The 24,852-nt window shown below is 51.4% G+C and overlaps 1 protein-coding gene across 5 annotated transcripts in view; it reads left to right on the top strand.

Moving 5' to 3' along the window:
* The window catches only part of LIPE (lipase E, hormone sensitive type), a 43,457-nt gene that overhangs the window by 5,538 nt on the left and 13,067 nt on the right, over nt 1-24,852 (top strand). Inside the window, exons 1-6 of one of the 5 annotated variants that reach the window (XM_075328468.1) lie at nt 5,278-5,315; nt 16,686-17,224; nt 19,039-19,129; nt 20,781-20,807; nt 20,899-21,044; nt 21,149-21,334. In XM_075328468.1, the coding sequence (XP_075184583.1) occupies nt 16,712-17,224; nt 19,039-19,129; nt 20,781-20,807; nt 20,899-21,044; nt 21,149-21,334 (963 nt within the window). In that variant the 5' untranslated portion in view covers nt 5,278-5,315; nt 16,686-16,711. Of the gene's footprint in view, nt 1-5,277; nt 5,316-11,529; nt 11,609-14,376; nt 14,467-16,685; nt 17,225-19,038; nt 19,130-20,780; nt 20,808-20,898; nt 21,045-21,148; nt 21,335-24,852 lie in introns of those variants that run through there. The other 4 variants (XM_075328464.1, XM_075328467.1, XM_075328465.1 and 1 more) reach the window with 4 other exon arrangements.

Here is a 24,852-nt window from a genome sequence, read left to right as displayed (position 1 = left end):
CCCCCATCCTTCCTCTCCCCCCCCACCTTCCTCTCCCCCCCATCCTTCCTCTCCCCCCATCCTTCCTCTCCCCCCCCATCCTTCCTCTCCCCCCCCCATCCTTCCTCTCCCCCCCCATCCTTCCTCTCCCCCCCCATCCTTCCTCTCCCCCCCCATCCTTCCTCTCCCCCCCCATCCTTCCTCTCCCCCCCCCATCCTTCCTCTCCCCCCCCCATCCTTCCTCTCCCCCCCCATCCTTCCTCTCCCCCCCCCATCCTTCCTCTCCCCCCCCCATCCTTCCTCTCCCCCCCCCATCCTTCCTCTCCCCCCCCCCATCCTTCCTCTCCCCCCCCCATCCTTCCTCTCCCCCCCCCATCCTTCCTCTCCCCCCCCCCATCCTCTCTCCCCCCCCCATCCTTCCTCTCCCCCCCCCATCCTTCCTCTCCCCCCCCCATCCTTCCTCTCCCCCCCCCATCCTTCCTCCCCCCCCCCCATCCTTCCTCTCCCCCCCCATCCTTCCTCTCCCCCCCCCATCCTTCCTCTCCCCCCCCCATCCTTCCTCTCCCCCCCCCATCCTTCCTCTCCCCCCCCCATCCTTCCTCTCCCCCCCCATCCTTCCTCTCCCCCCCCCATCCTTCCTCTCCCCCCCCCATCCTTCCTCTCCCCCCCCCATCCTTCCTCTGCCCCCCCATCCTTCCTCTGCCCCCCCATCCTTCCTCTGCCCCCCCATCCTCCCATCCTCTGCCTTGATACTGGGTGACTCCATAGAAGCATCCTTCCTCTCCCCCCCCATCCTTCCTCTCCCCCCCATCCTCTCTCCCCCCCATCCTTCCTCTCCCCCCCCATCCTTCCTCTCCCCCCCCCATCCTTCCTCTCCCCCCCCCCCATCCTTCCTCTCCCCCCCCCCCATCCTTCCTCTCCCCCCCCCCCCATCCTTCCTCTCCCCCCCCCATCCTTCCTCTCCCCCCCCCATCCTTCCTCTCCCCCCCCATCCTTCCTCTCCCCCCCCCATCCTTCCTCTCCCCCCCCCATCCTTCCTCTCCCCCCCCCATCCTTCCTCTCCCCCCCCATCCTTCCTCTCCCCCCCCCATCCTTCCTCTCCCCCCCCCCCATCCTTCCTCTCCCCCCCCCCCATCCTTCCTCTCCCCCCCCCCATCCTTCCTCTCCCCCCCATCCTTCCTCTCCCCCCCCCCATCCTTCCTCTCCCCCCCCCATCCTTCCTCTCCCCCCCATCCTTCCTCTCCCCCCCCCATCCTTCCTCTCCCCCCCCCATCCTTCCTCTCCCCCCCCCATCCTTCCTCTCCCCCCCCATCCTTCCTCTCCCCCCCCATCCTTCCTCTCCCCCCCCCATCCTTCCTCTCCCCCCCCATCCTTCCTCTCCCCCCCCATCCTTCCTCTCCCCCCCCATCCTTCCTCTCCCCCCCCCATCCTTCCTCTCCCCCCCCCCCATCCTTCCTCTCCCCCCCCCCATCCTTCCTCTCCCCCCCCCCATCCTTCCTCTCCCCCCCCATCCTTCCTCTCCCCCCCCCATCCTTCCTCTCCCCCCCCATCCTTCCTCTCCCCCCCCATCCTTCCTCCCCCCCCCCATCCTTCCTCTCCCCCCCCATCCTTCCTCTCCCCCCCCATCCTTCCTCTCCCCCCATCCTTCCTCTCCCCCCCCCATCCTTCCTCTCCCCCCCCATGCTTCCTCTGCCCCCCCATGCTTCCTCTGCCCCCCCATGCTTCCTCTGCCCCCCCATGCCTTCCTCTGCCCCCCCATGCTTCCTCTGCCCCCCCATCCTTCACTCTCCCCCCCCCATCCTTCCTCTCCCCCCCATCCTTCCTCTCCCCCCCATCCTTCCTCTCCCCCCCCATCCTTCCTCTCCCCCCCCATCCTTCCTCTCCCCCCCCCATCCTTCCTCTCCCCCCCCATCCTTCCTCTCCCCCCCCATCCTTCCTCTCCCCCCCCCATCCTTCCTCTCCCCCCCCCATCCTTCCTTTGCCCCCCCATCCTCCCATCCTCTGCCTTGATACTGGGTGACTCCATAGAAGCAGCGAGCCCCCTTTTAGCGCCCCTTCATGTGAATATGCCAGGAAAGCCTGGGCCCCCCAAACAGGAAACCTAAAGGCAGGTGTGCTCTGCCCCGTCATTGGCCGATACTCGCTTACCCCAGATCCAGAGAGGAGATTACAGCAGATGAATCAGTGTGATGTAGCAGAGCTGGGAGTGATGACACTATGTACACAGTGGCACGACGGAAGTCCCCGATCCTCCGCACCCTCAAGGCTGAATCTCCCCATGTCACAACCGCGGAGATGTCCTCACCGGGAAGTGTCAGACTTCTCCTTGGACTTTGGGATCAGCTGTTGTTACTGTCACCTGTCAGGGCATGCTGGGAGTTGTGGTTGCACAGCTGCTGATCTGGGATATGTGGAGGTTACCTTGATGGGGGAGGGATAGATTCGGGCACATTGGATTTTTACTTTTAGGCAATGAGCAGTTCGCAGTTCTTTCCAGGAGCATTTATATAGGGGGTCATTATCTGGTCACATCATATTAAGGACCTGTCCGTAGGACACCTGGTCCCCCGACCTTCATAGGGCTCCCCCGTAGGGCACACTTCCCCCCCCCCCCCCCCAACCTATCCGTAGGACATGCTGCCCCCCCCGACCTATCCGTAGGACATGCTGTCTCCACCCCGACCTATCCGTAAGAAACCCGGCTCCCCCCCCCCCCCCCGATGTATCCAATGGACACCCGCCCCCCCCCCCCCCGACCTATCCAGAGAACAACCGTCACCCCCCGACCTATCCTTGGTACACCTGACCCCCCCCCGATCTATCCTTGGTACACCTGACCCCCCCCCCCCCCCCCCCGACCTATCCTTGGTACACCTGACCCCCCCCCCCCCGACCTATCCTTGGTACACCTGACCCCCCCCCCCGACCTATCCTTGGTACACCTGACCCCCCCCCCCCCGACCTATCCGTAGGACATGCTGCCCCCCCCCGACCTATCCGTAGGACACGCTGCCCCCCCCCCGACCTATCCGTAGGACATGCTGCCCCCCCCCGACCTATCCGTAGGACATGCTGCCCCCCCCCCGACCTATCCGTAGGACACGCTGCCCCCCCGACCTATCCGTAGGACACGCTGCCCCCCCCCGATCTATCCGTAGGACATGCTGCACCCCGACCTATCCGTAGGACACGCTGCCCCCCCCCGACCTATCCGTAGGACACGCTGCCCCCCCCCCCCGACCTATCCGTAGGACACGCTGCCCCCCCCCCCGACCTATCCGTAGGACACGCTGCCCCCCCCGACCTATCCGTAGGACACGCTGCCCCCCCCCGACCTATCCGTAGGACACGCTGCCCCCCCCCGACCTATCCGTAGGACACGCTGCCTCCCCCGACCTATCCGTAGGACACGCTGCCCCCCCCCCCCCGACCTATCCGTAGGACACGCTGCCCCCCCCCCGACCTATCCGTAGGACACGCTGCCCCCCCCGACCTATCCGTAGGACACGCTGCCCCCCCCGACCTATCCGTAGGACACGCTGCCCCTCCCCCGACCTATCCGTAGGACACGCTGCCCCTCCCCCCGACCTATCCGTAGGACACGCTGCCCCTCCCCCCGACCTATCCGTAGGACACACGCTGCCCCTCCCCCCGACCTATCCGTAGGACACGCTGGCCCCCCCAACCTATCCGTAGGACACGCTGCCCCCCCCCAACCTATCCGTAGGACACACTGCGCCCCCCCCAACCTATCCGTAGGACATGCTGCCCCCCCTTATCCCTAGGGCACGCTGTGCCCCCCCCCACCTGATCTATCCGTAGGACACGCTGCCCCCCGACCTATCCAGAGGACATGCTTCCTCCCCCCCCCCCTTGACCTATCCAGAGGACACGCTGCCCCCCCAGACCTATCTGTAGGAAAGCCACCCCCGACCTATCCGGAGGACATCCGCCACCCAACCCCACCCCTGACGTATCCAGAGGACACCCACCCCGACCTATCCAGAGAGCAAACCGCCACCCCCACCCCCCGACCTATTCCTTGGTACACCCGAAACCCACCGACCTATCCTTTAGTATACCCGCCCCCAACCTATTTCTGTGACTCCCGAACTCCCGACCTATCAGCCATTTATTGATCTCACTTCTTACCGATGTAAACATGGAGGAATAAGATCTGTTGTGCAGGATCCGGCTGCTCTCGCTGGACGCTCGCTTTGCCTGATCGGTGGGTTCCCTGGTGTCGGAGTCCCCCCGATCCCATGTCCTGCAGATAGGATGTCATTATCCTGTGACTGTACACCCCCTTTTATGGATCAAACATCACTTTATAATCCAAAATGGTCACTGGTTTAGCATTGCGCCCCCTATATTTCTCCCCAGCCCTATTTACATAATGCGGCTTTGTGGCCATATCGGCTCTGTTCTGGGGTCTGACCCCTCTTGTATCCTAGATCCGGGCGCCCCGTACACAGTAATGTCAGAGCTGTGTATATAGGGGCGAGGAGGCGTGATGGTGACAGGCACGCTCGCCTTGTGATGTCACTGATTCCCTTGTGGTCAGGGAGTCAGACATTTCATATGGTCCATCTAAGGAGACATTACTGCGCCCCCTAGTGGGAGCAGATTTAGACCCCATATTGTCTGCTGTCTTCTATATGGATTTTTTCGCCTGAAGACCTCTGATGGAGCGGTGCTCCGTTCAGTGGGGTCGGGGGACCCTCAGATCTGCCTAACCCATAAATGTCTGAAACAGAAGTGACCCTGCTCCTTTACATCTAGCAGCGGCGGATCGTATGTGGCGTCACCCTACCCGTCCGGACACCCGAGCCGGCGTCTTCAGTTCCAGCCTTATATCCAGTGCTGATGATCCCTCTTCTGAGAATATGGCTGAAGACGCAGAGAGGGACGGAGCCACCGACATGGAGCTTCAGGATGGTAAATGATGTGGGGGCTTCAGGTGGGCACAGAGGGGCAGCAGGGGACGCAGCCTCTAGCCTTCTGTACTGCTGTTTTTGGCAAAATAGATGAGATTTTTTCCTTGCAGAAATTCTGAATCCTGCAGCAGAGCTCGGGGTCAGCGCTAGAAGTTCCTGGTGTTTCTGGACTGATCGGATTATTGATTTCTCCCATGCTGTCACTGTGGCCGGTCTTATGACTACAAAGAGCCTCCTGTCCCATCCCCCTCCCATGGAGTGAGCGTCCGGCCCCTCACACCACCCCTGACCCTCCAATCATTGGCTGCCTCTGACCTTTCACTCTCACCAAAATCATGTCACAGGCAGGCAGCATCCCGGGCTCAGTCCTCCAGGTGCCTGCGGATCGCCCCTTCCCCGGTGAGTAACCTGTGCGTCCGCCCGCAGCTTACACCGTCACATCCACTCTTGTGTTACATCTATTCCTCTGCTTTTTTTTACATTTTTTTTTTTTGCAACTTCCTAGATCTAGAATTTCCATCCTGATATATTATCATCATCCTGCCATCTGCAAATCATACAGCGTTTCGCAGCTGCTGCATTTTCAGGAGCTCACAGAGATTAATGGACGCTTGTGGTCATAACTGCCCTTGCCATTATTTTTATTTATATATATATATATATAGATATAGATATAGATATAGATATGGATATGTATGTGTTTATTTATATATATATTATAATGTATGTGTGTGTGTGTATATATATATATATATATATATATATATATATATATATATATATATATATATATATATTAATTATACGTACACAGACACATACATATTATATATATATGTATACATACACATTTTTTATATATTAAATGTTTTTATGTATGTATGTATATATATATATATGTATGTAATATATATGTGTGTATATATATATATATGTATGTAATATATATATGTATGTAATATATATATATATATATATATATATATATATATATATATATATATATATGTGTATGTAATATATATATACACACATACATACACTAATAAATATATATATATATCTATTTATTAGTGTATGTATGTATATATATATATATATATATATATTGGGATTTTTTCTTTATGCAAAAGTTTTTACCGGGGTCATTTCGGGTCCCTGAATACGTCACATTCAGACCCACATGGCAGGAGTAAGGCTACTTTCACACATCAGGTTTTTGCCATCAGGTACAATCCGGAACGGATAAATCGGATCCGGTACCGCATCCGTTTTATCCCCATAGACTTGCATTGTAACCGGATTGTACCTGATGGCTTTGCGTTGCATCCGTTTTTTTCCGGATGCGGCAAAATTTATCAAAGCGGCGGCCGGAGGCAACGTATCTTGCAACGTTTTTTTGTCCGGCAAAAAAACCGCATCGCACCGGATCCGGCGCGATACGGCGTGTTTTACAATGAAAGCCTATGGACGCCGGATCCGGCGCAATGCGGTAAAAAATGGATGCGGCTACCGGATCCGTTTTTGTAAACTGCGCATGCACCAAATTAATTAAAAAAGCTGATCCTTCAAAAAAAAAGGACAAACCGGATGCAAAAACGGATGCAAACCGTATCCACCGGATCCGGTTTTGTACGCATCCGGCATAACGGATCCGTTAAAAACCGGATCCGGTGGATACGGTTTGCATCCGTTTTTGCCGGATCCTTTGCATCAGGAAAAAAAAGGATTGTGCCTGAATGCAGAAAACTGATGTGTGAAAGTAGCCTAATGCTCTGTGGATACCTCCAATGTCACCCTGCAACGTGTCTGTACATGCCCTGTATGATACTGGCTATTGACTTATTGACTGCCATGCTAAAAGAAAAAAAAAAACCCCACTAAAAACAAACATACTAGGTATTCTCTTTAACAATAAAAAGCCACAACACTAATATAATTTTTTTTATATATCTCTATATTTTTTTTATATTTTTGTGTTTAATATATTATATTTTGGTATATATTTTTATTTTTTATATATTTTTATATTTTGTTATATATTATATTTTTATATATATTTGTTATATATTTTCTCTATTATATTTCTATATTTTTTATATATTTTTATATTTTATGTATTATATTTTTTATAAAAGTCTCTCTCTATATTATATTTTTTATATATGTTATATATTTTCTCTATTATATATTTCTATATTTTTTATATATTTTTAGTTATATATTTTTTATACTTTTTATTTTCTATATATATAAAATTGTGTATATAATATAATATATTTTTATAATTTATAATTTTATATATTTTTATATTTATAAATTAGATTTTTTATATACAGTATATTTTATTTATTTTTTCGTGGTGCAATGTTTGCAATTGATTTGGGGCAGAATCCACTGTAAAATAGAGATCACAGATCTCCGTCTGGTCCTGTCCTGACCCGGCACTCAGGTACCTGCACACAGGGTCTGTTTGATGCCGCCTTTTTACGATATTTTTACCCAAGACTGATACATACATATTTTTTTTTTTTTATTTGTTCTTTTGCTGCATTTTTTTTCTACTATGGAAATGTCACAGGAATGACTGCAACAAATCTGGGTGTAATGTGCGTGACATCTTGTGCCGCTCTGCTCCCCGATCCACACGCAGCGCGGTGCAGCCACATTCTGGCTTTTGTTCTCCTTCGTCCTCTTGCAGTGTCGGTGTCACTGATGGCCGCTTTCAGCAGATTGGTTTTGCAGGCAGGGTATCTAGAAGGATCCCATTATATTACAGGCAGGATGAGTTACAGGGTCCTGATGGGGGCAGGGAAACAATCAGCATCAGGGCGCTCGGGCAACCAGGTATCAGCTGTCAGTGACAGCAGCGGTGAGCATGCCGGGCGGTCACTATGAGTTGCTTCCAGTTATGCTCACACATGTATAGATCAGGGCTGGTGCTTGGTGCTGACAACCCCGTTATCAATTAGGGTCCGAAGGCGCTTTCACTTTGGATGATTGGCAGAATAAGAAAAACGCTTAACGGGAAAACTCATATCCAATCGCAGTTTGTGTTCACATATCCAGCTCGTCACTGGCACCATTGGACTCGTGTATATATAAAGGAGGCACCTTTTGGACTCACATGCTCATAGCTGGTACCCTCAGACTAGCATGCATAAGGAGGCACCTCTGGACTCATACTTGTCACTGGCGCCCCCAAACTCGCAGGCATAAAGAAGGCATCTCTGGACTCCCACTCGTCACTGTCGCCCTCGGACTGGCATGCATAAAGGAGGCATCTCTGGACTCCCAATCGTCACTGTCGCTCCCTCGGACTGGCATGCATGAAGGAAGCATCTCTGGACTCCCACTAGTCACTGGCGCCCTCGGACTTGCAGGAGGTATCTCTGGACTCCCACTCGTCACTGTCGCCCTCGGACTGGCATGCATAAAGGAGGCATCTCTGGACTCCCACTCGTCACTGTCGCCTTTTGACTGGCATACATAAAGGAGTCATCTCTGGACTCACTTGTAACTGGCGCCCTCAGACTGGCATGCATAAAGGAAGCATCTCTGGACTCCCACTCGTCACTGTCGCCCTCGGACTGGCATGCATAAAGGAGGCATCTCTGGACTCCCACTCGTCACTGTCGCCTTTTGACTGGCATACATAAAGGAGTCATCTCTGGACTCACTTGTAACTGGCGCCCTCAGACTGGCATGCATAAAGGAAGCATCTCTGGACTCCCACTCGTCACTGTCGCCCTCGGACTGGCATGCATAAAGGAGGCATCTCTGGACTCCCACTCGTCACTGTCACCCTCGGACTTGCAGGAGGCATCTCTGGACTCCCACTTGTCACTGTCACCCTCGGACTGGCATGCATAAAGGAGGCATCTCTGGACTCCCACTCGTCACTGTCACCCTCGGACTTGCAGGAGGCATCTCTGGACTCCCACTTGTCACTGTCACCCTCAGACTTGCAGGAGGCATCTCTGGACTTCCACTTGTCACTGTCACCCTCGGACTTGCAGGAGGCACCTCTGGACTCCCACTCGTCACTGTCGCCCTCGGACTGGCATGCATAGAGGAGGTATCTCTGGACTTACACACTTGTTGCTGGCGACATCATATACATGGTCCACGTGACCACTAACAACAGGATTTGACTACAACGCTCATATAGCATAAGTGACGTTCAGCAGATGGAAAAACTGCACGATGACTGGGACCGTTGGAGCGGTGGGACCGTTGGAGCGGTGGGACCGTTGGAGCGGTGGAACTCGAAGAACTGGAGTTTGAGGAGGAGTGTTACGGGTGTTTTTGTGTTATCGCATTGACTACTGTGAGGCAAATTCCCAGACAACCAGTAATGAGATGTGTCCCACTGCCGATTTAGGGTAGATGGGGGGGAGGCTCCTGCTGCAGCCATGCTATTAGATGAGAGATTATATGTGTTGTCTTGGGAAGACGAGTGACTTCCAGACTCCTCAGGTGCCACTTATCTGCAAGGGTATAGAAGTGGATGGAAAAATCCACCTTTTCTGATCTGACAACGTAGAATCCAATGTCTTTGGTCTCGGTGGTCTTATTATAGTGGTTGCCCACCTCTTATCGATCAGTTAGTCGTCTCCATTATCTGAGATCCGTCATGGGACCGGCACGATGTTGTTGCTCTTTATAGTTCCCGTCCATCGTGCCAAATGATCCCGCGCTGTTATTGCATACACTGATTCATGGGTTCGCGCTGTTCCCTAAGCCCCCACGTGTTTCGCCCATATGGCCGGCCTCTGTGTACAGGGGGCAGCCCCGCTTCTGCTCCGCTCCCGGGACAGCTGGAAATGGGAATGTGGTGAGCGTCGTAATGTTTTGTCCCAGAAGTAGGGGAAGTTCTGTTCGGTCTCGAGGATTCCTAGTAATCAGGTTTAATGTCCTGCCAGAGAATGTGTGGTCGGGAACATCACGCTGGAGATCTGGGCGAAACGTTCAAGGGCCCCAAACTAGAAAAGTAAGGACGTTATTCAGCCTGGAGCTATAACTTTAGTAGAAGGGCGTCCATCACCTACTTTATGAATGGTGGGGTCTACAGCTTCAACCTGAAGAAGGTCTCCAGACGTTGGACTTGTAGGTGGGTTCGGGGTGTCCATCCATAGAGCGATCAGTTAGTCACCAAGTGACCCGGGCTCCATGAATGTGCATTGCCCCCTGCTGTCTCCTCTCCACATGGTCCACCATGTAGACTCCAACCTCCGACAACCTTCTAGTCCAGCGGCCTGGGTGACTTGGGTGGTTCTTCTGGTCAGAAGAACCGAAAGGACAATCCCTTTAAGGGTATGAGGGAATGCCATAATAAAGAAGCATCTTTTACCTAGTAGATCCGCCATCGCTCCTCCCCACCTGGTTTTGTCCACCTGGCGGAAGTGATGACATCACGCTGACGCACCCAACTGCCAAGACCAGTGATTGGTTGAAAGGACAATCCCTTTAATTAAAGTGGAGGGTGTTGTGCCATTATAAAGAAGCATTACTTGCCTAGTAGATCCGCCATCGCTCCTCCCCGCCTGGTTTTGTCCACCTGGCGGAAATGATGACATCACGTTGACGCACCCGACTGCCAAGGCCAGTGATTGGTTGGAAAGACAAGCCCTTGAATTAAAGGGAAGGGTGGAATGAACTAATAAAGAAGCATCACTTACCTGGTAGATCCGCCGCACTAGTTTGTCCACCTGGCGGAAGTGATAACATCACGCCGACGCACACAACTGCCAAGGCCAATGACTGATCAAAAGGATAATCCCTTTAATTAAAGGGGAGGGGTGTATGGCCAAAAGGACAATCCCTTTAATTAAAATGTAGGGACTAATGCCATAATAAAGAAGCATAAGGCTATGTGTCCACGGTAGAATGTACCTGCGGATTTTTCTGCATGAAAATCCGCGACTTTCGCGGCAAATCCGCACCTTATTTTTGCCGCGGATTTACCGCGGATTACTGCGAATTTGCCGCGGATTTTGATGCGGATTTTTTTTTTTTTCCCCATTCTATACCCAAAATCCGCACCAAAATCCGCAACAATAATTGACATGCTGCAGATTTTTCCGGATCAAAATCCGCCTCGGAAAAATCCGCAGCATGGACACAGCATTTCCAAAATGCCATTGAAATGGCTTGGAAGTGCCGCTGCTGCAGATTTTCGGTAAATCCGCGGCAAAATCCGCGGTAAATCCGCAGCGTGGGCACATAGCCTTACTTACCTAGTAGATCCGCCATCGCTTCTCCCGGCCTTGTTTTGTCCACCTGGCGGAAGTGATGACATCATACCGACGCGCCCAACTGCCAAGGCCAGTGATTGGTTGCCGAGATTGTCATTTCCGTAGATATTGTGTCCCCATGACCTGTTTTTATTGAAAACAACCCCTTTAAGGCACATGGATGTCAGAGTGGATGTAAATGGGTTTGTGTGTAGTCAGAAAGTATGTGCACCCCCCCTCGTGCTGCTGTTGTTGTTTTGAATGGGAGGACAATGCTCGGCTTCTCTTGATAAAGGGCAGAAATGTCCTGGCTCGTGTCCCGGTTGGGATGCTGCCGTATTGTGTGCAGAGGGCACTGTGAGCAGAGAGCGGCACCATCACCGGCCATGAGGTACCAGGCAGGACCGAGCCAACGAGGGGAGGAGGCCAGTGCCGGACACGGGGACCCCTTATCACGTAAGGACCCCAATAGATACCCAGGTTACTGATCAGTCGTTGGGGCCCGATATCTGGGTCTCAGCATCTCACCCTTCTGCTTGTGCTCAGTAAACACCTCTTGTTTCATCTCCTCATCAGTGTTCATGAAGGGGGCTGGCTGATTGCTCATTATAGGTCAGCCAGCCCCCTTCTCTTTCATGGCTGCCATATAGAGAAAGAGATAGGGCTCTCTGAATGCTCTTTTTAATAGCTAAGCCATCCCCCCTTCTCTCTAACAGCCATTGTATAGAAAGTTGGGGGATGACGGACTAAACATTTAAATAGCTAAGCCAGCCCCCTTCTGTGATACAGCTGATTTATATAGAGATAAAGGAGCAGGCTGATTGCGAATTGTAATGGCTAATCCAGACCCCTTTGCTGTCATATAGAAAAGGGCAATAAATATTCACTTTTATAGGTAAGTCAGCCCCATTGGTTGTCATAGCCAACATGTAGAAGAGGAGGCTGGCTAACTACACATTTAAATTAGCTATGCCAGGCCTCTTCTCTGTCATGCCCATAGTATACAAAATGGGGCTGACTACTCATTTTAATAGCTAAGCCAGCCCCCTTTGTTGGCACAGCCAATTTTTGGAGAGAAGGTGGTGTCTGATTCCTCATTTCAATATCCAGGCCAGCCCCCTTCTCCAATTTTTAAAGAGAATGGGATGGCTGATTAAACATTTTAATAGCTAAGCCAACCCCCTTCTCCGTCATAGCCAGCGTATATTAAAGAGAACTGGCTAACTACTCATTTTAATAAGCCAGCCCCCTTCTCTGTCACAGACCATTTTTAGAAAGAAGGGGGGGACTGAGTGCTCATTTTAATCGCCAGGCCAGCCCCCTTTTCAGTCATAGCTGGCATATAGTAAATAGGGTAGCCAACTACTCATTTTAACAGCTAAGCAAGCCTCCTTCTCCATCATAGCCGACATATAGTAAACAGGGCTGGTTAACTACTAATTTTAATTGCTAAGCCAGCCCCCTTCTCTGTCATGGGCAATTTTTAGAGAGAAGGGGTGGCGAACTACTAACTTTAATAGCTAAGCCAGCACCCCATTCCGTCATAGCCTACATATAGTAAAGGAGGCTGGCTAACTACTTATTTCAACAGCTAAGCCAGCCCCCTTTCTGTCAGTCGGCATATAGTAAAGGGGGCTGCCTAACTACTTATTTAATAGCTATTCCAGCCCCAGTCTTCGTCATAGTCAGCATATAGTAAAGGGGGCTGGTTAACTACTCATTTTAATAGCTAAGCCAGCCCCCTTTCTGTCATAGTCGACATATAGTAAAGGGGGTAGCTAACTACTTATTTGAATAGCTATTCCAGCCCCCTTCTTTGTCATAGCTGGCATATAGTAAAGCGGGCTGCTCAACTGTTCATTTTAATACCTGAGCCAGCCCCCCTTTCTGTCATAGCCATCATATATTAAAGGGGACTGGCTAACTATTAGCTAAGCTAGTCCTCTTCTCTGTCACAGACAATTCTTAGAAATAATGTGGTGTCTGATTGCTCATTTAATAGCTAAGCCAGCCCCCCTTTCTGTCATGGCCGGCATATAGTAAGGGGGCTGCCCAACTATTCACTTTAATAGCTAAGCCAGCCCCCTTCTCAATTATAGCCGGTAAATAGTAAAGGGGGCTGCCTAACTACTAATTTTAATAGCTAAGCCAGCCCCCTTCTCTATCATAGTCACTATATAGTAAAGGGGGCTGCCCAGATGTTCATGTTAAGCCAGCCTCCTTCTCCATCATAGCTTCCATTTAGTAAAGGGTGCTGCCCAACTACTCATTTTAATAGCTAAGTCAGCCCCCTTTTCCATCATAGGCACCATATAGTAAAGGGGGAGGGGACTGCCAGATGTTCATTTTATTAGCTAAGCCAGCCCCCTTCTCCTTCATAGCCACCATATATTTAAGGGGGCTGCCCAGCTATTCATTTTATATAGATAAGCCAGCCCCACTTCTCCATCATAGTCACCGTATAGTAAAGGGGGCTGCCCAAATGTTCCTTTTATTAGCTAAGCCAGCCCCCTTCTTTCTCAGCCAATGTATAGTGAGAGAATGAAGCGTCTGACTGTCACGGTCGATGTATTGAGAGAGAAGGGGGCTGGATTGGCTAATAAAATGAACATTTGGACAGTCCACTTTACTATTTGGTGGCTATGATTGAGAAGGGGGCTGGCTTAGCTATTAAAATGAGTAGTTGAGCAGCCACCTTTACTATATAGTGACTATGATGTAGAGGGGGCTGGCTTAGCTATTAAAATGAGTAGTTGGGCAGCCCCTTTACTATATGGTGGCTATAATTGAGAAGGGGGCTGGCTTGGCTATTGAATGAAGCCATCTATTCTCAACCCTGGTCTCGTGCTGACCCAGGTAATGCTCCGCTGCGTCCAGAAGTTTATTTGCATAATTTTTCCCATTACCTGTAAGGAAATCTCCCATCAGCTGGCAGATGAAGGTCTCCGTGTCCCCTGGTGGTGATTATTGGGGGGACGGGGACCCTTTAATGTTGCGCCCTGTGATTGCAGACAGTCCTCGGTATATTTAGCCATAATACGCAGAGGCCAGGCTTGGACGTGTTATGTCAGGGCTGTAGGATTAAGCCGGGGCAGCGCCAGGTGAGATGCCCGTATGTCACAATGGGGTGGGCAGCGTCCTCGTGAAGCTTCTTGACTTTCCAAGTGGGCAGCTCCAGCTGCAGCTCCCTCCTCCCCCTCCCGGTTTATAGCTGAACGAGGAGGAGCTCACTTGGACATTGAGATGTTACTTTCCGAGCAAGCAAAGTCCAGCCGTGGAGACCGGTGAGCAGCCCGGCAGTAGTCCGAGCCCAGGTATGGTGATGGGGGTCTTTCGCCTTTCTCCTCGTCTTCATCCCCCTCTCCGCTCACACTTCTCAGCTTATTGGGCTGTAGATAAGGGGTTTGGAAAGTGCATCTGATCCCACGATGGGAGAGGACGGCGCCTCTGCTGCCGCAGGGTATGTGCCCATCAGATCCGGAAAAACGGACCCTCACCCTAAATGCACGGCGCTATAGGACCAGCGACTGCGGATGGACATGGGCTCAGGGGGGCTGGACGCTTGTGGACATCCTCGCAGTGCTCTCAGAGCTTGAAGGGGCTGATAACAGGGAACAATAGATTAATCTTCAGAGACATTTCTTATATTTGTTGCTCAAGGGCAGATGTTGTGAAACATCTTTGTTTTTTGTCGCTGATGTTAGTGGAGGGGGCTGTCTATGCAGAACTCTCCTGTAGTTTATAGTGGAGGGGGCTGGCTCTGTAGTTTATAATGGAGGGGGCTGGCTGTGCAGAGCTTTCCTGTCGCTAGTGGAGGGGGCTGACTGTGCAGAGCTCTCCTGTCGTTGATGTTAGTGGAGGGAGTTGGCTGCGCAGAGCTCTCCTGTCGTTGATGTTAGTGGAGGGAGTTGGCTGCGCAGAGCTCTCCTGTTATTGGAGGGGGCTGGCTGCGTAGAGCGCTCCTGTCGTTGCTTATAGTGGAGGGGGCTGGCTGGGCAGAGCTCCTGTCGCTGATAGTGGAGGGGGCTGGCTTCGCTGATAGTGGAGGGGGCTGGCTGTGCAGAGCTCTCCTGTTGCTGATGTTAGTGGAGGGGGCTGGCTGTGTAGAGCTGTCCAGTTGCTGATGTTAGTGGAGGGGGCTGGCTGTGCAGAGCTCTCCTGTTGCTGACGATAGTGGTTGGGGCTGGCTGTGCAGAGCTCTCCTGTTGCTGTTAGTGGAGGGGGCAGGCTTTGCAGAGCTCTCCTGTTGCTGTTAGTGGAGGGGGCTGGCTGTGTAGAGCTCTCCTGTTGCTGCTGTTAGTGGAGGGGGCTGGCTTTGCAGAGCTCTCCTGTTGCTGATGTTAGTGGAGGGGGCTGGCTGTGCAGAGCTCTACTGTTGCTGATGTTAGTGGAGGGGGCTGGCTGCGCAGAGCTCTCCTGTCACTGGTGATAGTGGAGGGGGCTGGCTTCGCTGATAGTGGAGGGGGCTGGCTGTGCAGAGCTTTCCTGTTGCTGATGTTAGTGGAGGAGGCTGGCTGTGCAAAGCTCTCCTGTTGCTGCTGATCGTGGAGGGGGCTGGCTGTGCAGAGCTCTCCTGTCACTGGTGATAGTGGAGGGGGCTGGCTTCGCTGATAGTGGAGGGGGCTGGCTTCGCTGATAGTGGAGGGGGCTGGCTGCACAGAGCTCTCCTGTCGCTGATGTTAGCTGAGGGGGCTGGGTGTGCAGAGCTCTCCTGTTGCTGACGATAGTGGTTGGGGCTGGCTGTGCAGACCTCTTTTGTCGCTGATGTTAGTGGAGGTGGCTGGCTGTGCAGAGCTCTCCTGTTGCTGATGTTAGTGGAGGGGGCTGGCTGTGCAGAGCTCTCCTGTTGCTGCTGTTAGTGGAGGGGGCTGGCTGTGCAAAGCTCTCCTGTTGCTGCTGTTAGTGGAGGTGGCTGGCTGTGCAGAGCTCTCCTTTTGCTGATGTTGGTGGAGGGGGCTGGCTGTGCAGAGCTCTCCTGTTGCTGCTGTTAGTGGAGGGGGCTGGCTGTGCAGAGCTCTCCTGTTGGTGCTGTTAGTGGAGGGGGCTGGCTGTGCAGAGCTCTCCTGTCACTGGTGATAGTGGAGGGGGCTGGCTTCGCTGATAGTGGAGGGGGCTGGCTGTGCAGAGCTTTCCTGTTGCTGATGTTAGTGGAGGAGGCTGGCTGTGCAGAGCTCTCCTGTTGCTGCTGTTAGTGGAGGGGGCTGGCTGCGCAGAGCTCTCCTGTTGCTGATGAGAGTGGAGGGGGCTGGCTGCACAGAGCTCTCCTGTTGCTGCTGTTAGTGGAGGGGGCTGGCAGTGCAGACCTCTTTTGTCGCTGATGTTAGTGGAGGGGGCTGGCTGTGCAGAGCTCTCCTGTTGCTGATGTTAGTGGAGGGGGCTGGCTGTGCAGAGCTCTCTTGTTGCTGCTTTTAGTGGAGGGGGCTGGCTGTGCAGAGCTCTCCTAGTGGAGCAATCCTTCTGCAGCATGTTCCCTGATTTCATCCATTCTGTCATCTCTCCCTTTCTAAGCGTCTTCATCCTTTTGTCGTTCCAGGTGTGGTGGTTGTGCCCCCCGAGCAGATGGACCCCCGGCCCCTGTTCCAGGCGGTGGATGCCCTGTGCCAGGACAACATCCTTCACTTCGGGGAGTCCGGCTCCGATGTCTCCTCCCGGCTGGTCCAGGCGTTCTCCCGTATCCAAGAACAATCCCGGGGCCTGGAGCCTTCCCTGCGTGCCCTGGCGGCCGTGTGCCCGTTGTTTGACCTGGACCCCGACACCCCTGCCAACGGGTACCGCAGCCTGCTGAAGGTGGTGTTGGCCTGCACCCAGCACATCCTACACAAGTGCCGCTACGTCACAACCAGCCGCCGCAGCCTCTTCTTCAGGGCCGCGCACAACTGCTCCGAGCTGGAGGCCTACGGGGCCGCGCTCACCCAGCTCCGCGCCTTGCTCTGCTTCGCACAGCGTCTGCTCACCGCCAACCGTCATGGGGACCTGTTCTTCCGCCAGGAACGTGGCTTGTCGGAAGAGTTCCTGAAAGAGTACAGCACCATGCACAAAGGCTGCTTCTACGGCCGGTGCCTTGGCTTCCAGGTGAGTGCGGCTACACCATGGTCCTGACCTCCTCGAGTCTTCAGACTCCACCCGCGGCTTTTCTTTTGAGCAGCCGGCCGGGCGCAACGTCATCACCGTCCGGCCAGCTACTCAGAAGAAAAGCCGCGGATGCTGTCAGGCAAGAGGCGCTACTCCCGCTCCTGCATGGCGGCCACAAACCACCGGTGGACTGGACCGTCCAGATTGATTGAATGCCCATATACTCTTATTGCATTGCTCTCCCCATCGGTTCCCTCTGAGTTTTATCCTTCCCCTGTTCTCTCCGTCACACAGCATCTCACTGTCTCCGCACTTTTCCCCGGTTTAGCGCGTCGTGCGCCCTCGACCTTCACCGCAGCCTTGACCTTCTATCGGCGTGTGCGCGGCTGACATCACGGGGCGTTATCTGTGCCGGTGATAAGACGGGACGGAGGTTACTCTGGTTTTCCCTGTGACTGTATCTCGATGCCGGGAACAGAGCGCATGACCTAGGATTTCCCAACCGCACGCGTTCTTTTATGTTTGTATATTACAAAAGGGAAAGATACTCTTGGGTAACGCCGGCTGATCGGAAGACGTCACGTCTGGTGGCCCCAGCTTAGCTACCGTGTTTCCCCGAAAATAAGTCCTAGCGGGAATTTTTGGAGTAAGGCTTTAAACATGAGCCCTAGTTGTGGGTTAATAATGAAGTGTCCAGAGAGATAAAAAAAAAAGGTTAAAGAAAGCTGCAGGACACTTTATTATAGAAAGCAGACACCCCCTAAAGAAAGGAGAGAAGACCCCGCTATCATAGTCACCAGACGCCGAACAAGAAGCTGTGGAAGGCGTTGTGGGACCTGCGTTGGAAGGCGTTGTGGGACCTGCGTTGGAAGGCGTTGAGGTCCTGCGGCGGAAGGTGTTGAGGGCCTGCGGCGGAAGGCGTTGTGGGACCTGCGGTGGAAAACATAAACACATTAGATCGCAGGAACATATATACACACACACATTCGGTGATACTGTACTGCTTCACAGGTCCTCCATGATGCGTTCCACCGCGGGTCCTCCATGATGCGTTCCACCGCTGGTCCTCCATGATGCGTTCCACCGCGGGTCCTCCATGATGCGTTCCACCGCGGGTCCTCCATGATGCGTTCCACCGCGGGTCCTCCATGATGCGTTCCACCGCGGGTCCTCCATGATGCGTTCCACCGCGGGTCCTCCATGATGCGTTCCACCGCGGGTCCTCCATGATGCGTTCCACCGCGGGTCCTCCATGCTTTCCAGAGTCCTGTTACGGCCGGGTTCACATCCGTGTTTCCCTTTCCTACACTGGCCACTGGTCTCCTGACCCAAACTCACCAGCTTTATAGGCAAATATGAAGCCATGGAGGTCGGTGCTCGGAAGTGTGAATTTGGCCTTAGAGGGACCTATGGCGGCAGGTACAGAGCTATACACCGGGGGTATTTCTGGTCTGTAACCACGGAGACCCATCAGACGGCATAGGAGCTGTGCACACAGGTGGGGAGTTTTGAGGATTCATTGGAGCAGTACATGATGGTATAGGTGGGAGATCGCCAGGACTTTAGGGCCAACGTTAGTGGTCAGGTATAGGAAATATAGAAATGAGAAGTGATTGCACAGAGATTAGCGGAGTTGTAGAGTCAGCGTCCTAAAACACCAAAGTGCAGTTTTCACTTTGCCCCCTTTGACGTGCTGTGACCCTGAGCCGCTTCCTATTTGTCTGACCCTTGACCCGTCCTCACCTGACTCTATTATATCCTGACTTCCCAGCGGCTGATTTCTTACTCTCCCCTCCCCCGTGTTTTCATTGCAGTTCACCCCGTCCATCCGCCCCTTCCTGCAGACCATCTCCATCGGGCTCGTGTCATTTGGAGAGAACTACAAGAGGCACGGATCCGGAATCAGTAAGTGGAGGGGAGGGGGCCATATTGGCTGGTTGTTGTGCATTTGTCCTAGCATGGCATGCAGATTTCCAAATTCAATGGAGGAGCTACCGGCAAAAAACATTCTACTGCCAGCTCCATAGAACCTTACAAGCACCAACCGCCATCTTCACTGAAGACAATGCCCCTTTAATTTCGTGTGCACAGGGCGCCCTCTAGTGGGATATTGTAGAACTCCCCGAAGGTGCCTAGTTACTTTACTATATGGTCCTTTCAGACAGTGGCTTCACCAGTTACTAATCTTATGAGCAACAGGCGGCACAGTCCTTACTGGTATTGTGTGGTGCAATAAAGGTGACCCTTAAAGGGTTATTCCCAAAAACAATCAAGTTACCCCTTATTGATAGGATTGGGGATAACTTGTTGATTGCTCGAGGTCCTCCAATCCATTTATTGTCTATGGTACTTTTGGAAATAGTGGAGTGCTGCACTCACCCATCCCATAGTCAATGAATGGATTGGAGGCAGAGTTTGTCAGGACACGGCCCTGATCTCGGGATCAAGGGCCCCAACAATCAGTACCTACCGTATTTTTCGGATTATAAGACGCACTTTTTTCCACCCAAAACTAGGGGTAAAATGGGGCTGCATCTTACAATCTGGATATGGCTTATTGGGGCGGCGGTGGTGGTGGAGCGGGGTCATAGGAGGCAGGATTGGTGATACTAAGGGCTCGGAGGAGCAGTGGAGAGGTTCAGTAGGGTTAGAGGACTGGGTGTCTCGTCGGTGGGTGCCATTGATCTGCTGGCCGGCTGTGGGGGTGTCGCTGCAGTGGAGCGACTCAGCAGGGTCACAGGATCGGGTGTCTCGGCGGCGGATGCCATTGATCTAACTGTGGGCTCCATTGAATCGCCCATGGTTGGTTCCCTCGATGGACTTCGACAAAATGGCTGCCTCCGCGGCCATTTTCTTGAAGTCCATCTTGTCAATGGAGCCCGGAGGATCGGGTGTCTCAGCGGCAGATGCCATTGATCTGATTCGGGACTCCATTGAATCGCCCGAGGTTGGTTCACTTGATGGACTTCAAGAAAATGGCTGCCTTCGCGGCCATTTTCTTGAAGTCCATTTTCTCAATGGAGCCCGGGGTCAGATCAATGGCACCCACCACCCAGATACCCTGATCCTGTAACCCTCTTGAGTCGCTCGACTGCAGTGACACCCCCACAGCCCGCCAGCAGATCAATGTCGCCCGCTGGTGCCGCGACACCCCCTATCCTTCAGTAACCACAATACCCTCCTCCTTCTAGCCCTCGGCTTCGCTGACCCTGCCTCCTGTGACCTTCCTGAGCCACTCCACCACCGCCGCCGCCCCCCACTGGTGAGATGATATAAGACGGACCCTCATTTTAACATTAAAAATACATTTTTCCTATTTTCCTCCTCTAAATTTGGGGTGCATCTTATATAACAAAAAATACGGTATATATTGGGGGCACCTTTTGTATTTTTAGAATAACCCTTTAACGCCTGATGTAAATGTGTGTTGCCTGCGGTTGCATGCTGTCCGCCCCTTGTCACCCCTGCACGTCAGTGCTTTGCATGTCTTGTGTAAGGAGACTCTCGCTCGTTATCACAATGTGACCGTTTCCCCTCTTCACGCTCTCGCTGACAGCGGAGGGAGCGCTCTCCACCTATTACGGTAAGCGCGGCGTGCCGCCATACTGTCCCTGTGATCTCCCCCTCGTCCCGTCTGCCGCCCCGGCTCACGTGTCTCCGTCCTCTCCCGGCAGGTGTCGCCGCCAGCTCGTTCTTCATCAGCGGGCGGTACGCCATCGATCCCGAGCTGCGAGGAGCCGAGTTTGAGCGGATCACGCAAAACCTGGATGTCAACTTCTGGAAAACGTTCTGGAACATCACAGAGATGGAGGTGCTGACGGTGAGTAACGTCTGGAGTCCGCGTGCTGTCCCAACCGACTCACGCTCCATCCAATCATTGGTTTCTTTTCACCAAATCTGTCTTTTCCTCCTTTCTCCGTGCAGTCTATAGTTGGCATAGCTTCCACAACCGTACGCATCAACAAGACCCTCACGGTGCCCCCCGAGCCACTGGAGATGCCGCTGCTTTCAGATCCACAGCTCACGGTCACCATCAACCCACCCGTAGCTCATAGCGGACCGGGCCCGGTGCATATGCGGCTCATATCATACCAGCTGCGGGAGGGACAGGTACGGGTCTGGTAAACATATATACACACATAGGGCAGTGTTCACACCAAGGCTTTTGATGTTAACACAGTCTTTTTTTCCACATCTTTCTATTATTGGGGTGCACAGACATGAGGTCTATGGTGACTACGACATGGGACTGAGGCCACCAGTGATCTTGAGCCGCCACCGCAGGCATTAATGATTGACAGCTGCAGTCACATCATTATTTTGGGATGTTAAGACAAAAGCCGAGATATGGTTGAATGTTAAATCTTAAAACGGGGGCACAATCTTAAAGAAACCCCATTTAACTCCTTCACGACCTAGGACGTAACGGTACGTCCTAAGTCTGCTGCGATGAGTCGGTGGTGATACTTGCACATGTCTGCTGATTTGCACAGCAGACATGTGTGCCTTTCACAGATCTGTGATAGCCAATGATCTCCAACCAAAAAATAGAAAACTATTTCACTCTATAGAGGTTGAAATTAGATTAAAATATATCTTTTATTAAATAAAAGTTATATTTTAATCTAAGTTCAACCCCCTAGATAGTGAAACAGACATGTGTGCCTTGCAGGCGCAGGTGGATCCACGATCCACCCACCCCTGTTTACCTCTTCACAGCGCGATTTAAATAACTGCGGCAGTAAAATCACATTTCCCCGCCACCAATGGAGGTCCCGTGACGTAATCACAGGGAGCCAATGGTTGCACAGGGTGGTGTGATGACTCCTGTCACTATCATGACGTAGTTCCTGTTACGGCCGACAGAGCAGCAGCTCTAACGAGAGCATCATTTCTGCTGATCAGAACTGTGCAGCTCTGATAAACAGAATTGAATCAGCAATCAGACTGCTGATCCTTATAGTCCGCTAGGGGGCCAAGTAAAAGAAAAAAAAAAGTTTTAAAATATAAAAAATTTTAGGTTCAAATCGCCTCTGATTTGCCCCATTGAAAATTAAAGAGTTAAAAATATATATATATATATATGTGTATATAATAAATATATATATATATATATATATATATTAGTGTGTGTGTGTGTGTATGTATATATATATATGTATATATGTATGTGTATGTGTGTATATATATATATATATGTATATACAGTTAGGTCCAGAAATATTTGGACAGTGACACAATTTTGGCGAGTTGGGCTCTGCATGCCACCACATTGGATTTGAAATGAAACCTCTACACCAGAATTCAAGTGCAGATTGTAACGTTTAATTTGAAGGTTTGAACAAAAATATCTGATAGACATTGTAGGAATTGTCACATTTCTTTACAAACACTCCACATTTTAGGAGGTCAAAAGTAATTGGACAAATAAACCAAACCCAAACAAAATATTTTTATTTTCAATATTTTGTTGCGAATCCTTTGGAGGCAATCACTGCCTTAAGTCTGGAACCCATGGACATCACCAAACGCTGGGTTTCCTCCTTCTTAATGCTTTGCCAGGCCTTTACAGCCGCAGCCTTCAGGTCTTGCTTGTTTGTGGGTCTTTCCGTCTTAAGTCTGGATTTGAGCAAGTGAAATGCATGCTCAATTGGGTTAAGATCTGGTGATTGACTTGGCCATTGCAGAATGTTCCACTTTTTTGCACTCATGAACTCCTGGGTAGCTTTGGTTGTATGCTTGGGGTCATTGTCCATCTGTACTATGAAGCGCCGTCCGATCAACTTTGCGGCATTTGGCTGAATCTGGGCTGAAAGTATATCCCGGTACACTTCAGAATTCATCCGGCTACTCTTGTCTGCTGTTATGTCATCAATAAACACAAGTGACCCAGTGCCATTGAAAGCCATGCATGCCCATGCCATCACGTTGCCTCCACCATGTTTTACAGAGGATGTGGTGTGCCTTGGATCATGTGCCGTTCCCTTTCTTCTCCAAACTTTTTTCTTCCCATCATTCTGGTACAGGTTGATCTTGGTCTCATCTGTCCATCGAATACTTTTCCAGAACTGAGCTGGCTTCATGAGGTGTTTTTCAGCAAATGTAACTCTGGCCTGTCTATTTTTGGAATTGATGAATGGTTTGCATCTAGATGTGAACCCTTTGTATTTACTTTCATGGAGTCTTCTCTTTACTGTTGACTTAGAGACAGATACACCTACTTCACTGAGAGTGTTCTGGACTTCAGTTGATGTTGTGAACGGGTTCTTCTTCACCAAAGATAGTATGCGGCGATCATCCACCACTGTTGTCATCCGTGGACGCCCAGGCCTTTTTGAGTTCCCAAGCTCACCAGTCAATTCCTTTTTTCTCAGAATGTACCCAACTGTTGATTTTGCTACTCCAAGCATGCCTGCTATCTCTCTGATGGATTTTTTCTTTTTTTTCAGCCTCAGGATGTTCTGCTTCACCTCAATTGAGAGTTCCTTAGACCGCATGTTGTCTGGTCACAGCAACAGCTTCCACATGCAAAACCACACACCTGTAATCAACCCCAGACCTTTTAACTACTTCATTGATTACAGGTTAACGAGGGAGACGCCTTCAGAGTTAATTGGAGCCCTTAGAGTCCCTTGTCCAATTAATTTTGGTCCCTTGAAGAAGAGGAGGCTATGCATTACAGAGCTATGATTCCTAAACCCTTTCTCCGATTTGGATGTGAAAACTCTCATATTGCAGCTGGGAGTGTGCACTTTCAGCCCATATTATATATATAATTGTATTTCTGAACATGTTTTTGTAAACAGCTAAAATAACAAAACTTGTGTCACTGTCCAAATATTTCTGGACCTAACTGTATGTATGTATGTATATATATGTATATATGTATGTATATATATATGTATGTGTATGTATATGTATATATGTATATATTGTGACGACCTGGGCCCTGAACGTCTTGGGGCACACGTCTGGCAGCGGGATCAAGACCCACACAAGCACTTTGTCACTTAAAGAATCTCGGTGATTTATTCACATCCTCATAAACCACGCAGTGTAATGGGCCACAGCCACTTTCCCGCAGGACAATGTCTCACTGTCTGTTTAAACTGCTGATTGTTCATACAGTTCATTCTCTGGCATCAGCCAGTAAAGTCCACCTTTGTGGGGTGTTACCTGCCAGTAGGTTTGCAGGATGTCAGTCTGCCTCCATCCAGTCCAGGGAGACTCTCACACTGGGCTCAACATCCCGGCCCTTGTACACGTTCCAATTCCTCACAGCCTCAGTTGATTCTGCAGCTCCCTGACATGTCAGAGCCCTCACTAGCTCTGTATGCATAGGATCTCCTGCACATGTGCTCCAACCAAGATGGCTCCCACCAGCACACAGAGATCATGTGACAAACGACAACTCCATTAAATCTCATTAGACACACCTACGTATGGGAGGTATGTGGATGGTCAGTCCCGCCCATCACTTCTGACCATCCCATGAACCCAGCCCTGATTGTGTACAACAATCCTCATGGAACTACAAGTCCCAGAGAAACATTCTAGGTTCAGATCACAGAGGATTTCCCCCTCTGTGACACATACCGGCCATCTACCACATTGCATCCTTACATATC

Source organism: Anomaloglossus baeobatrachus, chromosome 11 (assembly GCF_048569485.1).
Source record: "Anomaloglossus baeobatrachus isolate aAnoBae1 chromosome 11, aAnoBae1.hap1, whole genome shotgun sequence".
In the NCBI taxonomy this organism is placed as follows: Eukaryota; Metazoa; Chordata; class Amphibia; order Anura; family Aromobatidae; genus Anomaloglossus; species Anomaloglossus baeobatrachus.
This window is presented reverse-complemented; position numbering and strand designations above follow the sequence as displayed.